At 39.8% G+C, this 17,670-nt stretch overlaps 2 protein-coding genes across 27 annotated transcripts in view; one reads left to right on the top strand and one right to left on the bottom strand.

The window, feature by feature from the left end:
- The window catches only part of DCAF6 (DDB1 and CUL4 associated factor 6), a 127,125-nt gene that overhangs the window by 49,080 nt on the left and 60,375 nt on the right, over positions 1-17,670 (top strand). For all 26 annotated transcript variants that reach the window (XM_070077388.1, XM_070077391.1, XM_070077387.1 and 23 more), the window contains 4 exons: positions 2,360-2,574; positions 5,120-5,213; positions 6,975-7,094; positions 7,899-8,159. In XM_070077388.1, the coding sequence (XP_069933489.1) occupies positions 2,360-2,574; positions 5,120-5,213; positions 6,975-7,094; positions 7,899-8,159 (690 nt within the window). The remainder of the gene's footprint in view (positions 1-2,359; positions 2,575-5,119; positions 5,214-6,974; positions 7,095-7,898; positions 8,160-17,670) is intronic.
- Positions 1,049-2,224, bottom strand: LOC108177649 (large ribosomal subunit protein uL6-like). Its single transcript, XM_070077422.1, has one exon. The coding sequence runs from the start codon at positions 1,777-1,779 to the stop codon at positions 1,120-1,122; it is 660 nt and encodes a 219-aa protein (XP_069933523.1). The 5' UTR covers positions 1,780-2,224; the 3' UTR covers positions 1,049-1,119.

Raw genomic sequence — 17,670 nt, 5'->3', positions numbered from 1 at the left:
GTTAATAATGCTTCAGTATTGAGCCGGCGCCACGGCTCACTAGGCTAATCCTCCGCCTTGCGGCGCCGGCACACCGGGTTCTAGTCCCGGTCGGGGTGCTGGATTCTGTCCAGGTTGCCCCTCTTCCAGGCCAGCTCTCTGCTGTGGCCAGGGAGTGCAGTGGAGGATGGCCCAAGTGCTTGGGCCCTGCACCCCATGGGAGACCAGGAGAAGCACCTGGCTCCTGCCTTTGGATAGGCGCGGTGCGCTGGCCGCGGCGGCCATTGGAGGGTGAACCAACAGCAAAGGAAGACCTTTTTCTCTCTGTCTCTCTCTCTCTGTCCACTCTGCCTGTCAAAAAAAAAAAAAAAAAAAAAAAAAAGAATAATGCTTCAGTATTGAATTTGAAGCTAATTGAAATCAGGTCTCTTTTTCCCACATCCACTATGGGATCAAAACCACTTCTGAAATAGCCAGTCAAAAACCGAGTTTCGTTAGCATTTTCTCAATAAGGACATTCAGGATTACTTATACACTCACATGCACATAACATGAATATCAGATGTGTGTACATATATTCTCATATTTTATATTGTTAGACATAAAAGTGGCTTGGTTGGAACCAACAGTGTCAGTAAACATGGGTATAGATTGTTGAAAAAGGAATACCAAATAAGATCTTTGCTTGTTGAACTGTGACTGAGTAGAAACAGTAATACTATAAATTGAAATTATAGAGTTAATTATTGTTACTCAACAAATAGGTCACAGTTGACATTTTGAGTAGGACAAGAATTCATTGTGCAGGATTGTGGGATTCCTAGAATTCAGCATTCCTTGCGTAGTCTCCCACCCACACCATGGTACAACGTATCAGTTGAGTCTTCCCTATCCTGCTATACTGTATTGAAGACTACCAAAATTAATAAAAATTGGAATAGTATTCTATCTAGTATGCTAATAAATGTAAAGTTTTCTATTGTAAAAGTTAAATTATCTTGGGAGAAGTTTTGAAAATGAGAGTTTGACTATAATCGAAGATCACTTTTTTCTCAAATCATTAAATCTTTTATTACATTATTAAAATGCCACAAAACACAATCTGGGTTCTTGTTTCTGCAGCCGGACAACTTTTAGGTCTTATTCATCAGCCTGCTGAACTGTTCCTTTTTCAGAGACATAGATACCATCCAAAAATGTTCTGATATCTTTATTTTTAACTGTTGTTGCCTGCTGAATCAAAGCAGCTGAATTTGAAACAAGTTCAGTGTCATTTTCTTCAACCACTAATTCATCGTTCTGGGCTTGAAACACTGAACAGGCAACACCTGGCCTCATCCAAACCCTTCGGATGTACTTTTCACCCAAGAAATTTCTAATTTCAACAAGAGACCCATTCTCTTGAATAACCACGTTGATGGGGAAGTGAGCATACACTGACCTCATCTTGTAACGGAAGCCCAGTGTAACCCCCTTGATCATATTCTGTACGTGACTACAGATCGTGTGAACAGTTGCCAGTTCCTTTCTATTTCCCCACCATTTGTCAACCCGGAGCCTCTTCTTTTTCTTTCCCAGGAGACTGAGTTCCACATTGATGTGGTTGAAGTCCCTCCGCAGGGTTGCTCTGGGCCCCTTCACAATTACTGTGCACCCCTTCAGACTGATAACGACATTTTCTGGGTTGTCGACAGTCTGATTGCTGAGAAAGGTCTTCATTCTCGCAGTTGATGTGGCAAAGAGAGCATAGATCACTTTAATGTATTTAATTCTTATTTCAACAAAAAAATTTTGTAACATTTGTGTAATCTGTAATTCAAGACAATTGTCAATTTGTTTTTGTAGCTCTATTATTTTTATACAGTTATTTTTTGTTTTGTTATAAAATCTTATGGGCCGGCGCCGTGGCTCAATAGGCTAATCCTCCACCTTGCGGCGCCGGCACACCGGGTTCTAGTCCCGGTCAGGGCGCCGGATTCTGTCCCGGTTGCCCCTCTTCCAGGCCAGCTCTCTGCTATGGCCAGGGAGTGCAGTGGAGGATGGCCCAGGTGCTTGGGCCCTGCACCCCATGGGAGACCAGGAAAAGCACCTGGATCCTGGCTCCTGCCATCGGATCAGCGCGGTGCGCCGGCTGCAGCGGCGGCCATTGGAGGGTGAACCAACGGCAAAAGGAAGACCTTTCTCTCTCTGTCTCTCTCTCTCACTGTCCACTCTGCCTGTCAAAAATAAAAAAAAATTAAAAATAAATAAATAAATAAAATCTTATGAGAACTTGGTTTTCTAGTGCCACATTAAACTGCATATTTTATAATCCATATTAATAAAACTTAAGAATTTTTAAACATTACTAGTTTTAAGTATTTTCCCTTTCTTTATGTAGGGAATTATGCAGGGCGAGGAACTACTGGAATGGTTGCCCGTTTTATTCCTTCCCATCTTAATAATAAATCCTGCAGAGTGACATCTCTATGTTACAGTGAAGATGGCCAAGAGATTCTCGTTAGTTACTCTTCAGATTACATATACCTTTTTGACCCAAAAGATGACACAGCACGAGAACTTAAGACTCCTTCTGCAGAAGAGAGAAGAGAAGAGGTAGGTTTATTCAAAACTATGTTCTTTATTCAGAATAGGAAACATTAATTCAATTGCTCTTCATCCTTTTAAAGGCCAGTGAAATACCAGTATTTGAGGCATGTATGCTTTGTGAAACATGGACATAAGCATATGTTAAAGAACAGTGACAAATAACTAGGGGTAGGGCTCTAGAAAGACAGTATTATGAACTATTATTGAAATATTATTTAGTAGCAAGAAATTTTTCTATGAGTGCAGAGCAGTGGATAGGAAAGATCAGCATTTCTAACACTAGCAGAAAAGGCAACTATTATAATAGAAAATAGAAACTTTATTTTGTTCATTTTCATTTTATTTGAGAGAGAACCATTTTCCATCGAGTTGCTCACTCCATATATGCCTTACCTCATTCATTTTTTAAATGCTTCTCATGTTTCTTTATATTGTGTTCCTTTTTTTCTTTTTATTATCTTTCCTCTCCTCCTTTTCCTCCAGCATTCTTGTCATTTTCCTCTCTCACCCCTCCCAATACCAGACTTCTTTATTGAATTCATTCTGTCATTTCTTCCTAGTTGGAATAGCTGGACCCTAAAAATACTAACTACTCTTTGCAACTCTGACTACTCTACTACCCTCACTTGTCGCAGATTATTACAATAGCTTTCTGTCCAATTTTCTGCTTTCACCCGCTACTGTCCTTTAGCTCTACAGCAGCCAAAGCCATCCTTTGAAACATATGTTAAGCCTTGCCATTCTTTACTTAGCATCAACACTCTTAAGTGATTTCCCATCTCATAGCAAAGCAAAGCTGAGGTCCTTCACAGTGCTTACATTGGAGTCAGTGTTGGAGTAGTGGTTTAACCTGCTGCTTTCGGACACCCTTGTTCCGTATTAGAGTGCCTGGTTTGAGTCCTGGCTGCTGTGCTTTTGATCAGCCTTCCTGTTAACGCACCTGGGAAGGCAGCAGACAAGGGCTCAGCTACTTCAGTCCTTGCCATCTGTGTGAGAGATCTCAATTGACTTGTAGGCTCCTGGCTTTGACTTGGCCCTGCCCTAACTGTTGGTGGGCACTGGGGGAGTGGACCAGTGGGGGAAGATAGTGTGTGCTCTCTTTCTTGCTTTCTCTTTCTGTCTTTCCCTTTGTCACTGCCTTACGAATGAATGACTGGAATTTCTTTTAAAAGCCATACATTGTCTGGTCCTCATTACTGCTCTTGCTGCTCTCTCCTTTACTCTGCTGTAGCCATATCTGCTTTATAACTCAGGCACACCAAGTGTGTTTCTACCTTAGGGCTTTTGCACTTTCTCTGCCTGAAATGCTCTCCTATAGATACCTGGATTTCTTCTTCTCTTACGTATTTTACATCTTTGTTCATATCACCTTCTTTTTTTTTTTCTTTTATATTAAAGATTTATTTACTGGTTCACTGTGCAAATGGCCACAATGCTCAGAATTGGGTGGGTCTGAAGCCAGGAGCCAGGAGCTTCTTCCAGGTCTCCCAAGTGGGTACAACGGCCCAAGGACTTGGGGCATCATCCAGTGCTCTCCCAGCCACATTAATAAGGAGCTGGATCAGAAATGGAGCAGCTGGAACTGTTGCCCGTATGGGATGCTAGCATTGCAGGTGACAGCCTTAGCTGATGTGCCACAGCACTGGCCCCTCACATCACCTTTGTGGTGATGATTTGCCTCACCACTGTATTTTCAATTTCAAACCTTAACTCTCTGGTGCCTCCTACTCCTTTATCTACTTTATTTTTCTCCATATAACACTTAGTGTTCTCTATGTTGATTTTACTTTTTTATTTTATACACAAGGATAATTCAAAAAGTTCTTTGAAAAGTTAAAGAAAATTTTATTTTGGTGCAAAAAAATGTTTGAAATCCATGTATAGTTTTCTCATGATAACTCACACTGTTAGGTATGTGGTTAAGCCAGACTGCATTTGTCATCACAATAGGAAACTAAGTCTTGAGGTAGTGAAATAACTTCCTGTTGTCAGCTGGAAAGTGATACAGAAGATATTTGCATTCAGATTTTTTAGATTGAAGATAGTAAGTATCAGCTGTTAGCCACTATGGATATTTATCATCATTGTGAATTTTGCTTAAGACTTAGCCTTTCTCACTGCCTTTCATATTTTGATCTAGCATCTCCTTTGCATATTACATAAAGAAAGTAGGGAAAGGGAAATAATTATTGAAGTATGCTTTTGAAAGAAGATTATTTATTTGAAATGCTGAGTGATAGAAGGGGAGCAACAGAGAAAGATAGATTTATCCACTGGTTCATTGTCCTAATGGCTGCAGCAGCCAGGTCTGGGCAAGACTGGAACCAGGAGCCTGAAATTCCTTCCAGGTCTCCCAGATAAGTGGCAGGAATTCAAGTTCTTGGGCCATTTTCTGTTGCCTTTTCAGTCACAACAGCACGAAGCTGGATTAGAAATGTAGCAGCCGGGACTTGAAGCAGACATTCTGATATGTGATGCTGGTTTTAACACTGTCAGCATTGAGAGCAAATGCTTTCCTTTCTAACTTACATGGAATCTACCTATCTTTTAGTTACGACAGCCGCCAGTTAAGCGTTTGAGACTTCGTGGTGATTGGTCAGATACTGGACCCAGAGCAAGGCCTGAGAGTGAACGAGAACGAGATGGTAACTATGTTTTGGTCAGCTTGTTTTGGTATAAGATAATGAAAAATTATGATTTTAAAGATTTATTTATTTGAAAGGCAGAGTTACAGAGAGGCAGAGACAGGGAGGGCTTCCATAGCTGATTCACTTCCCAGATGGCCACAACGGCCAGAGCTGCGCCAGTCTGAGGCCAGGAGCTTCTTCCAGGTCTCCCATGAGGGTGCAGGGGCCCAAGGACTTGGGCCATCTTCTACTGCTTTCCCAGGCCACAGCAGAGAGCTGGATGGGAAATGAAGCAGTTGGGACTTGAACTAGTGCCCACATGGGATGCTTGCTGGCACTGCAGGTGGCAGCTTTACCTGCTACACCACAGTGCTATTCCCAAACATTCTTATAACAGCACATGAACGTTTTTTTCCTTTAAGGTGCATTTGACAAGTTTATTATTTTTTTTATTTATTTATTTGACAGGTAGAGTTATAGACAGTGAGAGAGAGAGACAGAGAGGAAGGTCTTCCTTCCGTTGGTTCACTCCCCAAATGGCTGCTACGGCCAGCGCACTGCGCCAATCTGAAGCCAGGAGCCAGTTGCTTCTTCCTGGTCTCCCATGTGGGTGCAGGGCCCAAACTCTTGGGCCATCCTCCACTGCCTTCCCAGGCCACATCAGAGAGCTGGACTGGAAGAGGAGCAACCGGGACTAGAACTGGTGCCCATGTGGGATGCCGGCACCGCAGGCGGAGGATTAACCACGTGAGCCACAGCACCGGCCCCGCATTTGACAAGCTTAAAAAACTGCCTTGGCTTCTTTAAGATGGCAGATTTTAGAATAGAATTAATTAATTATTTTCGAATGGAATTAATCTGTGTGTTTTGTAACTGAACCTGTAGCCAAAAATGTTATTCCAATGATATCTGAGACCTCTTTTTGTCAAAAAGCATATTCTCAATTAGGTTATCCTTGATACTATTTTCTAATACATGCTTAAAATATTAAGCTATATTATATAGAGGTAATAAAGTATAAGGTAAGTTCTGTTTACACAGAAATGAAAGAAGAAAAGATTTCCATTTTGAATTATAATAAAATAGAGTTGCCACATTTTAAATTTGACAGCATTCTTTTGACTTGAAGTACTCTTAAGGAAAAACTTTATTTGAAGAAGGAAAAAGAGTGAGAGAAAAGCAAAAGTATTTTCTGGTATTATTATTCTCAAAAACTAGAAATTGATTACAGAAGCAAGTGATGTTGAGAAACAACTCAGTAAAACAGGAATTCATGCAAATATCTGAGGCTGTTTTGTGTTTGATAATGTGTTTTGTGTTTAGAATATTTGATGTTTGATAATGGTGATTTAATGAGAAGGAACACCTCTTTTTAATTTCTTCAACTTAGTATTCAAGAACCATTCCTAGATGGACATAGAACTTAGAGAAACATTCTTACCAGACTGATCATGTATATGGTGACCAGATGCCTCAGTAGACTGCCTCTGTTCTGGGCATCTTGGGTAGTTGTGCGGTGGTGTGTAAGGTACCTAAGAATAGGCAAGGATGAAGACAGGTGAGCCCTGTTCTTAAGGAATTTGACATATAGATTATCAGTCATATATGCACTTACTAAAAAATGTGATATGGTGCTAATGGGTTTATATACATTCATATAGTTTGTTTAAGCAATTTTCTTTATTGCTTCCATTTTGGAGCCTTTTAACTCTAGATTTTGCATTAGTGATAGATAGATCCTGACTAACAACAACTAATAAAACATGTGTTATATAATAGGAGAACAAAGTCCCAACGTGTCATTGATGCAGAGAATGTCTGACATGTTATCAAGATGGTTTGAAGAAGCAAGTGAAGTTGCACAGAGTAATAGAGGACGAGGAAGATCTCGACCCAGAGGTAATTTTCCTTCTAATTAAAGTCATCAGAAACCTGGCAAAAATTGTTTGTTGAAGCCAGTTTCATTTGTATCACCTAAATTAAACCACGTTGATGACACTATGTTTCTATTGCGCTGTGTAGAAGTAGAAGTAGAAATAGAAGACAAGAAGGTATTGAATAATTTGTCTCATCTGATTCTGCTAGACATAGCCCTACTTACTGTTTGCTTATCTCCAGAAGAATGAGATTCCCATTTTCTTTTATTTGTGCAGTGTGGGAATGTGAAAATAGAAATAGGCAACATTTTTTTGAAGATTTATTTTTTTGAAAGGAAAAGTTACAGAGAGAGAGAGAGATTTTCTATCCACTGGTTCAGTCCCCAAATGTCCTCAACGGTTGGAGCTGGGCCAGTCTGAAGCCAGGAGTGTGTCCGATTCTCCCATGTGGGTTCAGGGGCCCAAGGACTTGTTCTGCTGCTTTCCAAGGCGCATTAGCAGGGAGCTGGATTAGAAGTGGAGCAGGCGGGACTGGACCCAGTGCCCATACAGGATTTTGGTACCTTACTCGCGATGCCACAGTGCCAGATCCTTAGAATCCTATAAACAAGTTTTGTGTAACTGGAGAGGTTGATTGTTCTAGCAAGGATGTGTTCTAGATAGATTTTTGCCCCTCTTGGTTAGACTGTTTAGTCAGATGGAGCAGGCCACTAGTGGGTGTTACCGATAGCCTGTAATTATTTCTGTATGCATGTGAGTGAATTCTGAACACATCTCCTTAGAAATGTTTGGAAGGCATTTAAAGTTGACATATGTTTTTTTGAAGGTGGAGCAAGTCAGTCAGATGTTTCAGCTGTTCCTACTGTCCCATCAAGTCCTGATTTGGAAGCGGGTGAAACTGCAATGGATGTAGATGCTCCTTCTGATCAGTTGCTTCAGCCGTCTACATCTTCTACGGTATCAGCTCCAGCTCACTTAACCTCATCTTCCACAGAAAGCCCTCATTCTACTTCTTTGTTATCATCTCCAGACAGTGAACAGAGGCAGTCTGCTGAGGCTTCTGGGCACCATGCACATCATCAGTCTGGTGAGAATGTTTCTCTTTAAGAACACTCTTGTCATCTGATGATTTCTGGTCATGAAAGCTCTCTTACAGGGTATTTTGAAAGCTACTAAATCACATCAAGTTTTCGCTGGAAAATGATGTGTAATATGTGAACATGTAGCTGTTTTAAATGCAGACTTCAAGTATGCCTAACTTGCATGACTTTTAACAACTAGCAAGAATGTAAAGTAATTCTTCTGAAAACACAGATAGTGTCTTGATAGTTTAATATACTTAAAGATCATTTTATAGACTGTTACAGAACACTGATCTTCTCTAAATTTACTTGATTGTGTTCCTGATAATGAAAATATAGCTCATTATTTAACTGTATACATAATTTTAATAACCAGTAAGATGTTTCTTCATTTTTTTAGGTTCTTCTAAAGAAGTGTTTTGCTTGATGTAGAATCAAAAAGAGATATAGCTGGCAGGCCTAAGCTTAAAGCATTTCAAAAATTCTCAACAGCTTAGTTGCCAATCTGTCACTTTTCCTCTGGAAGCTAATACCAGATCACCCCATTTTTAGTTTCTTTGGGAATAGAAACCAGAGTCAAATACCAATTATTAACAGTACGTTCAGTTTATCTGTAGTAATAAAGCTAACACTGAGCTACAAAATGAGGTTTTCCACACTCTAATCAACATAGCACTTCAAGCCTCAAGAAGTAGAGGCTACATTGTTTGTTTTTCAAGGCATGCAATATTGGTAAAAGGAAGAATTTTTAAAGTAATGGCATTTTTGGAGATATTCTTAGAGATTTTGGTCAATTGTAAGTTACTGAGAAAACTATTTAGCCCTTCTGCAAGGGCCACTGATTCTTTTAATTCCATTTGCTTCTTAAACACACATGTGAGTGACATATTTGATGCTTCCTTTTTAATTATTTTATAGATATTTAATGCACTTAATGCTTTCTCAAATTGATACATTCAGTGTTTAATACAAGTATTAAATAAGTCATTTGAAACATTGAAATAGAACAAACACATTTTAATAATGATCGTGAATCGTGGTTTAAACATTATTTAAAATATTTGCCCATAAATTTATCAGAGAAAAAAATATTTTTAAATGGGAAATTATTGAAAATTTGGTTAATTAACCTATGGATGATTGGAATGTTTTCATGTTATCAAGATAGGATTGGTACAAAGGAAAATGATGTGGTATAGATGTAATAATTTAAATGTTATGTCTATAATTGCCTTTGTATTATCACAGAGTCCTACATTTTAACAGTAAGGGGCTAAATTTGTTTTGTTCTGTTCTTTTTCTCCATTCTCTTGTACCTGCATGTTAAGTGCAGATGGATTTGTGTATATTGGGAATTAGCTATTGGGGAATATAATAAGTGGGAGTATCACCTAGAGCCATAATATTTAGTGTTGACCTGCAGGGAGGGAGAATAAAGTATGCTCCTGTGCATTCTTGCCTTGCTATGGATGCTCCTTTGCATAACTGTTCATGCTGTCTTCCTTGCCTTGCCTCTGTCCTTTTTACTGCTGTGGAGGAAAGCGGCAGGGGGATGTGAAAATCTTCCCTGAGAGAACCCCACCTATGATAAACCTGATTGTCTGTCTTTTCTTAGTTTACAACTGAGTCATTTTGTGATAGTCAAGAGAAACATGACTACAGATTTGAACTGGATGTTCAGCACTGTGATTCAGAGTGGTTTTTCAGTACTGTTGCTCTCTAGCTATGCAGAATGTCTCTTTACTCTCTCATGGCTCTAGAACTTTTAATACTCCCCTTGCTCTTGCCCCACCCCAATGTTCTTAGCTCATTCACAGTGAAAAGGAAAGCATTCATTTTCCTACTGTGGACTCCCAACAGTTTTCTAGGAGCTTTACTCCTATTGTCTGAGATGGAAACAGAAACACATTTTGAAAGAACTGTGTCTGCTCCTATCAGAAGGTACCTCGTCCAATTCCCATCCCTTTCCAGTGGCTCAAGGCCTTTGCTGTTTCTCCAGCATCATTATCATTGCCTTTTCTGCCGTTCCTTTAGTCCTTATCTCCTTTTGCAAAAAATCATCTCAATTATGCCACATGCCCTTCTAATTGCTACCTTATTTCTCTGTTCTTTCTATGTAATCATCCTCAAAAGCAGTTGCTCACATGTACTTTCTGTTTTCCTGGCATCTTCAGTTTATTTATTGACCAACCCCATTCTGGCTTTGAAACCTGCTTTCTGTTGAAACTTGCCACAGTCACTGTTGACCTCCATCTTGCCAAATTTAGAGACTGTTTTTCTGTTATTCTCTTATTAGATCTTTTTGACCCAATTGCATTTCACATTTTCTGTCTCTCTGTTCTTGAAACATTTTTCTTTCTATACTGCCTGGTTTCCAGCAACCATTGTTTGTGTTTCTTGTTCTAATTTTGAGTATTATTATTGAACACTTTAGTCTTGGCTCTCTTATATCTACAAATCCTCTGTCCTTGAGTAGTTGTATCAGTTCCTCTATAGCCTTAATATCTCTTCTTAAATTCATGACTCTTAAAAACATATTTACAACTGGCCAGCGCCGTGGCTCAGCAGGCTAATCCTCCGCCTTGCGGCGCCGGCACACCGGGTTCTAGTCCCGGTCTGGGCGACGGATTCTGTCCCGGTTGCCCCTCTTCCAGGCCAGCTCTCTGCTGTGGCCAGGGAGTGCAGTGGAGGATGGCCCAAGTGCTTGGGCCCTGCACCCCATGGGAGACCAGGATAAGCACCTAGCTCCTGCCTTCGGATAGGCGCAGTGCACTGGCCGCGGCGGCCATTGGAGGGTGAACCAACGGCAAAGGAATACCTTTCTCTCTCTCTCTCTCTCTCTCTCTCTCACTGTCCACTCTGCCTGCCTCTATATATATATATATATATATATATATATATATATATATTTGCAACCTGATCTGTACCTGGAAGCCCAGGCTACTCCACCTAACTACTATTTTTACACTTCCTTTCTGCCTTTCTTGAGACATCTCATTAACATGTCCAAGTTAATTTAGCTTCCTGCCCTTCCTGTCCCCTAATCTGTTCTATCTTGGTCCTTTTATGACTTATATGTCATGGTATTCATTTGTTTGCTTATTTTAATAACCGAAGAGTTACTCTTGATCTTTCACCTCTTATACCAAATTAGTCTTCAAGTCCTTGCTGGTTTGTATCTCACCATCCTTCCTTGTTTCTTCCTTGATTTGCAGCTATACTTGTTCCCTGTAATTTATTCTCCAAGCAGCAGGCAAAATGATTATTTTAAAAATTTAAATCAGATTATGTAACTTTGCTGTGAGAAGCCCTTCAGAGGCTTCTAGTTAAATTTAGACATGCAGCTGCGCAGGGAGAAGCTCGTGCATACCTGGTGCTGGCCTTCTCCTGCCTCTCTGGCCTTGTCTCCCTGCCCTCACCTATCCCTGTTGAGCAGTACAGCCCAGATGTGCCGCTTTCCTTTAGTTCTTTTAATATGCCATATCATCTTTTGCCTCTTGCTTTTTTTACCCCTCTCCTCTCTCCCTTCCTCTTTTTATGAGCTTTTATTCTTACTGTTCTCTGTACCTTCCCTGGTGTGTCACATGGCCAACTCCTTTTTCCAGGAATTTTGGTTCAAATGCCACTCAGGAAAGGCCTTTTATAACTCCCCTAGGTAGAGTAATCTTACCTTTCTACACTGAAGTCTTTTTGATATAACCATGTTTCTTTCATGTGAAGCACTGATAAAAATTTCTAGCTTGTCTTCTGTATTTATTTATTTAAATTTGAGAAACAAAGAGAAAGCTGGGCCATCCTCCAAATGCCTGCAGCACCAGGGCTGAGCCAAGGCAGTTGGGACCCAGGAACACCATTCAGGTTAGCCATAAGGGTCACAGGGCCCCACGAACTTGAGCTGTCACCTGTTGGTTCCCAGGAGTTTGCACTAGCAGAACTATAATAAATTGGAATAAAAAATAGAGCCCAAACTCAAACCCAGGCACTCCTCTGATAAGGGATGTGGGCATCTCAAGTTATGATTTATTATTAAAATATGGTCTCATGAAGACAAAGCCAGTAGACATCTTGTTGTCTCTGGTCTCAGAGTAAGCCATTTTTCCCCTACAAAGTAGTCACAAAGTTAAAATAAGGGTTTTGTGAGACATTTAATTCTCTTAAGGTGGTGTAAGCTAGGTAGGATATATTTAGTTTCTTCTTTCAAAAAATTTTTTGAGGTTAACGTTGTGGCATAGTGAGGTAAGTCACCTCCTGTAACACTGGCAGCCCATATTGGTGCCAGATTGTCTCGGCTGCTCCACTTCCAATACAGCTCCCTGCTAATGCACCTGGGAAAGCAGCAGAAGATGGCCCAAGTCTTTGGGCCCCTGCACCCACGTGTGAGACCCTGATGAAGTTCCTGGCTTCAGCCTGGGCCAGCCCTGTCTGCTGTGGCCATTTGGGGAGTGAACCAGTGGATGGAAGATCCCCACATCTCTCTCTCTCTCTCTCTCTCTCTCTCTCTCTCCCCCTCTCTCTCTGTAACTATTTTATGTAAATAAATAAATTTTTGAAGATTTCTATTTGAAAGGTAGAGTTACAGAGAGAAGGTGAGACAGAGGGAAAAAGAGTTACCTTCCACTGGCTCGTTCATTCCCGAATGGCTGCAACAAGCAAGGCTTGGCTGGGCCCTAGCCGGTGCTTGGAACTTTAACAGGGTCTCCTTTGTTGGTGCAGGAGTCCAAGGACTTGGGCCATCTTCTGTTGCTTTCCTAGGTACGTTAGCAGGGAGCTGGATCAGAAGTGGAGCAGCCAAGACAAACTGGCAGTCATACAGAATGGCAGCATTGTAGGCAGTGGCTCAACCTGCTGGCCCACAACACCAGTCCCAGTTTTATACCCACTTTATTAACTGGATATTTCCAAAAGGTTCAACTCCCCAAATTTGATGACGTTAAGAGAGATGCTATGATTAGATATCAGTCATTTATTATTTTGGGTCCACTCTTTGCCTTAGGCTGTGTACTCCACTTAAGACTGAGTAGATATTGGGGCCATTGCCGTGGCTCACTGGCTCACTTGGTTAATCCTCCACCTGTGGCGCTGGCATCCCATATGGGCGCCGGGCTCTAGTCCCGGTTGCTCCTCTTCCAGTCCAGCTCTGTGCTGTGGCCTGGGGGGCAGTGGAGAATGGCCCAAGTGCTTGGGCTCCTGCACCCACATGGGAGACCAGGAGGAAGCACCTGGCTCCTGGCTTCGGATCTGCGCAGCACCAGCCGTGGCAGCCATTTGGGGAGTGAACCAACGGAAGGAAGACCTTTCTCTGTCTCTCTCACTGTCTATAACTCTACCTGTCAGATTAAAAAAAAAAAGACTGAGTAGATAGTTTTTCTTACCTTGTTCCAAAAACATTTTAAGAGAAATTACAGAAATAGTTTGAAAAATCCTGTGATTATATATATAAGTGAGTACATAAGGACAAATAGAAACATAAGTCACAAAAGAAATAAAATGAAGCCACAAGTAAGATTATACAACGTGCTCTGAAGAGTAGCATATCTTGAGGGGGCTACAGAATTGGCTTTGAGTTCTGTACAAAGATAAATAAACTCAAGTAGAATTTGAAATCAGTTGGTAGATCATTTTGTTTCTTCGCCATTTGTAGTCTTGAATTTTAATTCAAATGTCATACATCTGATGCCATATTCTATATAGATAGCCCAGAATTTAAACAGGCGTTATGATTCTTACATATATTCTTTTCATGACCATACAAAAGAATATGCTTTTAAAAATGTGGTGATAGGAATGGAAATTGTGGCATAGTAAATTAAACTGCCACTTGGGATGTCTATATCCCATTTTGGAGTGCAGTTTACTCTCTGCTCTGTTTCCAATTCATCTTCCTGCTGATACATCGTGGTAGGCAGATGATGGCTCAAATGGTTGTGGCCCTGCCACCTATGTGGGAGACCGCGCTGTAGTTCCAGTCTACTGATTTTGGCCTGACCTCGCCCTGGCTGCTGGAAGCATTTGGGGAGTGAACCAGTGAAAGATACCATTCTCCTTCTCCCTCTCCCTCCTGCCCTTTTGTTTGTTCAAGTAGATGAAAGTAAACTAACATTTTTTAAATGTGGCTTTAAAATTGTTAAGTTTATAAATCAGAAAGATATTACTGAGAACTGAAACTATTTCGTTTAAAATGAAGTCTTAAAATATTTCAAAGTAACTGTACATTATTTCTCTTTTTTCTGAGCAGTACCTATCAGACATCACTTTTAGCTATTTCTTAAACTCAGCCAGGTAATGTTTTCATTTAATACATTATTTGCAAATTTTCACAAATTAAGAAACTGCTTTGAGTATTTAATGAAGTCATCATTTCAGTCCCTATGTTTTCATTTTAACCTGTTTTAAGAATGTGATTGCAGAAGGGGATAATTTTGGATTGAATGGAGGATACCAGTACGTTTGAAATTCAGTTTTGAGGGCTCATCTTGAGAAGTGAGTTACTTAAAGTAACCTTGTGTTTCTAATTAAATAGACCCCTCAGATTATGAGAGTGTAGTTTTAAAAAGATAGATATTTGTATGTAAATTCCTGCTTATTTACAAATGATTGCTCGAATTTGCAAATTTATGTATCCCTATCCAGAGTCATTATAACTAAATTTAATTCTGTAGAAAAGTTGTAGGGGAATAAGGAGTCTGTTATATGCAACATATTAAAACAAATCTTTCAAAGCCTAAATACCTGCAGTTTCCTTCAAGTAGGATCAGGAGCAAGTCATTCTAGGCAAAGGCTATGTATTGTTTAGAAACAAGCAGGGATAAACTAGGTTGAGTGCCACTTTGGGAAAGCTAAAAGTACAGTCAGTGAAGGAGTGGTCAATTTAAGAGAAGAAATACACAAAGAACTCCAGGACAAGAAGGAAGAATGAGATTGGTGGCAGGCAGATAAAGTATTACCAAAGTAGATACTACAATAATCCAGTGTCCAGGACAGAAGAACTTATGTATTGTAGAGTCAGGATGTGAAGTTAGAGCCAATTAGACCTTTGTGGGGTCAACAGTAGCTATTTTTATTATTCTTCTATCACCGAGGAATTAGACTGTTACAAAGAATAGCCTGGGTGCTTTCAGAAGAAGGTAAGAGTAGGGTTGGCAGTTTCAGGAGATGGAAGGACAAGTCTTCTGTAGCATTTCCTGAGACTGTGTTGAGTCTGTTGCTTTCAAAATTCAACCCAAGGTATTCATTGTATTTATTCTTCTATTTGGCCTATGTTAACAAAACCTCTAATTGTCCAGATTTACAATGTTCTCACATTTGGAAATGATATGTTTGTATATGCATTTTTAAATAATGCATTGTGTGTGTGTGTGTGTGTGTGTGTGTGTGTGTCTGTGTGTCTTAACTGCTTTAATACTGCAAGCTGGTAGCAGAACAGTTTGTTTAATATGATATGTCTGGTTAGAGATGTTAATTCCATACTTGCCTTTCCTAATCAACTATGTGGTAAGTTCTCTTCCGGCCTTTTTTTTTTTTAACATCAACCAGAGGTGTAAAAGCCATCATACAACTAATCTTTAAAATAGACAAATTCTTCTTTCAAAAGTACTAGAAACATTGAATAGATGGTTTATAAAATTACTATAACTAGATCTTGTTTTTCCAAGTTACAGAACATCACTGCATGCATCTAGAATCTGTTACTTATTTACTGTATCACTAAGTGGTTCTAGAATACAGACAGTATCCACATAAAACAGTTCTAAATGTAGTTGGAAGAGGCAGTTGGAAGCTATAATAAACTGGGTGAAATTTCTGTAATATTTCCGGTTTTTAAGTAAATTTAGACCTATGTGAACTCTGTCTCTATGGTAGATTTCTTTTGAAGTATAAAACAACAGACCTTATGACTATAATAATGCTTTGTTTTCTGTTGCTGTAAGCATTACTATTGTGCTGACTATAGTTAAGGCAACTAGACATACATTTAAAGAAGGCACTAAGCTACTGAGCATCACCATTTGTTTGTCAGGAAATACCATTCAACTTGATACTGGAGATTTTTCCTGGAAGTAATCATGTTGAGATATTATGATGATACTTGAATTTTATATTAAATCCTAGCTACCAGTTTGCTCATTTAATAAAATTCCTTGTAAATACAGGTCATGGTGAACAAGAGGTTACAGTCTCTGGCATGATTGACTTCAGAAACAGTAAACTTAATTTTGTGCTTTCACAATCTATTTATAAAAGGCTGAGAATTATTTGGTAGTTTTCTAATTCACTGCTAGTGTTACTTACTAAGAGAAATTCTACATATTGCTACAAGAAGTCTACAACTATTGACATCTCTGCCAATATTCTTTGCCTGTTCTTTATTTATAGTTGATGAAGATTTTATGCATCTATGTAAAATCAGTTCCTCCTCTTAACCACAGGCATTCATCTGCTTTGGTCTGCTCAAGAACATCTTTCCTGTCAAGCATCATGCCCTCACCTCCCCCTGCCGCACCCCATAGTTAAACATTGTTCATGAGACTGTAAGGGTGTGGATTTCCTCCCCAGCCGCAGCGCTCAAACCTCCCCTGACTTTTCTCTCCCAGCAGCCATCCCATTTCTGTGGAGCGCTGACAGCAAGACTTGCGCAGGGTGCATATGCTTTATGTCTCTATTCCATTACTTCTCCTTTGTTTTAAACCTGTTGCAGTCAGTTTTTGATCCCTCTTATTTCACAAACCAGCTCCTGTCAAGATCCTTAGTGACTTCCAGAGGTGCATAATCCCATGGTTAGATCTCAGTTATCTTTTTTGATGTACCAGCAGTATTTGAGAGAACTGCTTATTCCAACCTTCTTTACCCACTTTCTTTACTTAGCCTGAAGAATTTTAGTCATTTTAGTTCTCCAGGCCTATCTCTGTGGCCTGTTTTTTTTTATTCTTTCTGGGTTTTTTTGCTTGTTTTTTCTTATTCTTTCTGTTGTTTTTTTTTCCTCTTAAATATTGAATTCAACTGATAGGCCTCTTTTCTGTCATCAATTAATTTTTAGGAGGCTTGAAGTGACATGCACATTTATTTCTCTGAATTCTAGACTCTTCTGTTCATTCTCCACTAAATTTCTCCATGTGGATGCCAATTTATGCGTTTCTTTCACCCAGTATTAATTGTTTCCCATTGCAACAAATGACAACTCTTGTTTTTTCTGTTACTATGCCAAAAACTAGGGGATCACTCTACATGCAGACTATCAGTGAATTTTTCTGCCTCTGTCTTTAAAATATGTTTGACATCCCGATACATGTCTTACATGAGCATTTGCACTTGTTCTCTCACTTAGAACAATTTGCCTTTAGATACTCATGTGGTTTACACCCATGTCCTTGAAGTCTTTATTCAGATGGCATCTATGAGAGAAGCTGTCCCTAGTGACCATGTGTAAAAAACATCTCTCCTACCCTCTCTCTCCTACTTTGCCAGTTTAATTCATAGCAGTTATCCCCACAGGACACATTGAAGCAATATATTTGCAGC

This window comes from Oryctolagus cuniculus, chromosome 7 (assembly GCF_964237555.1).
Source record: "Oryctolagus cuniculus chromosome 7, mOryCun1.1, whole genome shotgun sequence".
Classification (NCBI taxonomy): domain Eukaryota; kingdom Metazoa; phylum Chordata; class Mammalia; order Lagomorpha; family Leporidae; genus Oryctolagus; species Oryctolagus cuniculus.
Note: the sequence above shows the minus strand (reverse complement) of the source record. Positions and strands in the feature narration are given on the sequence as shown.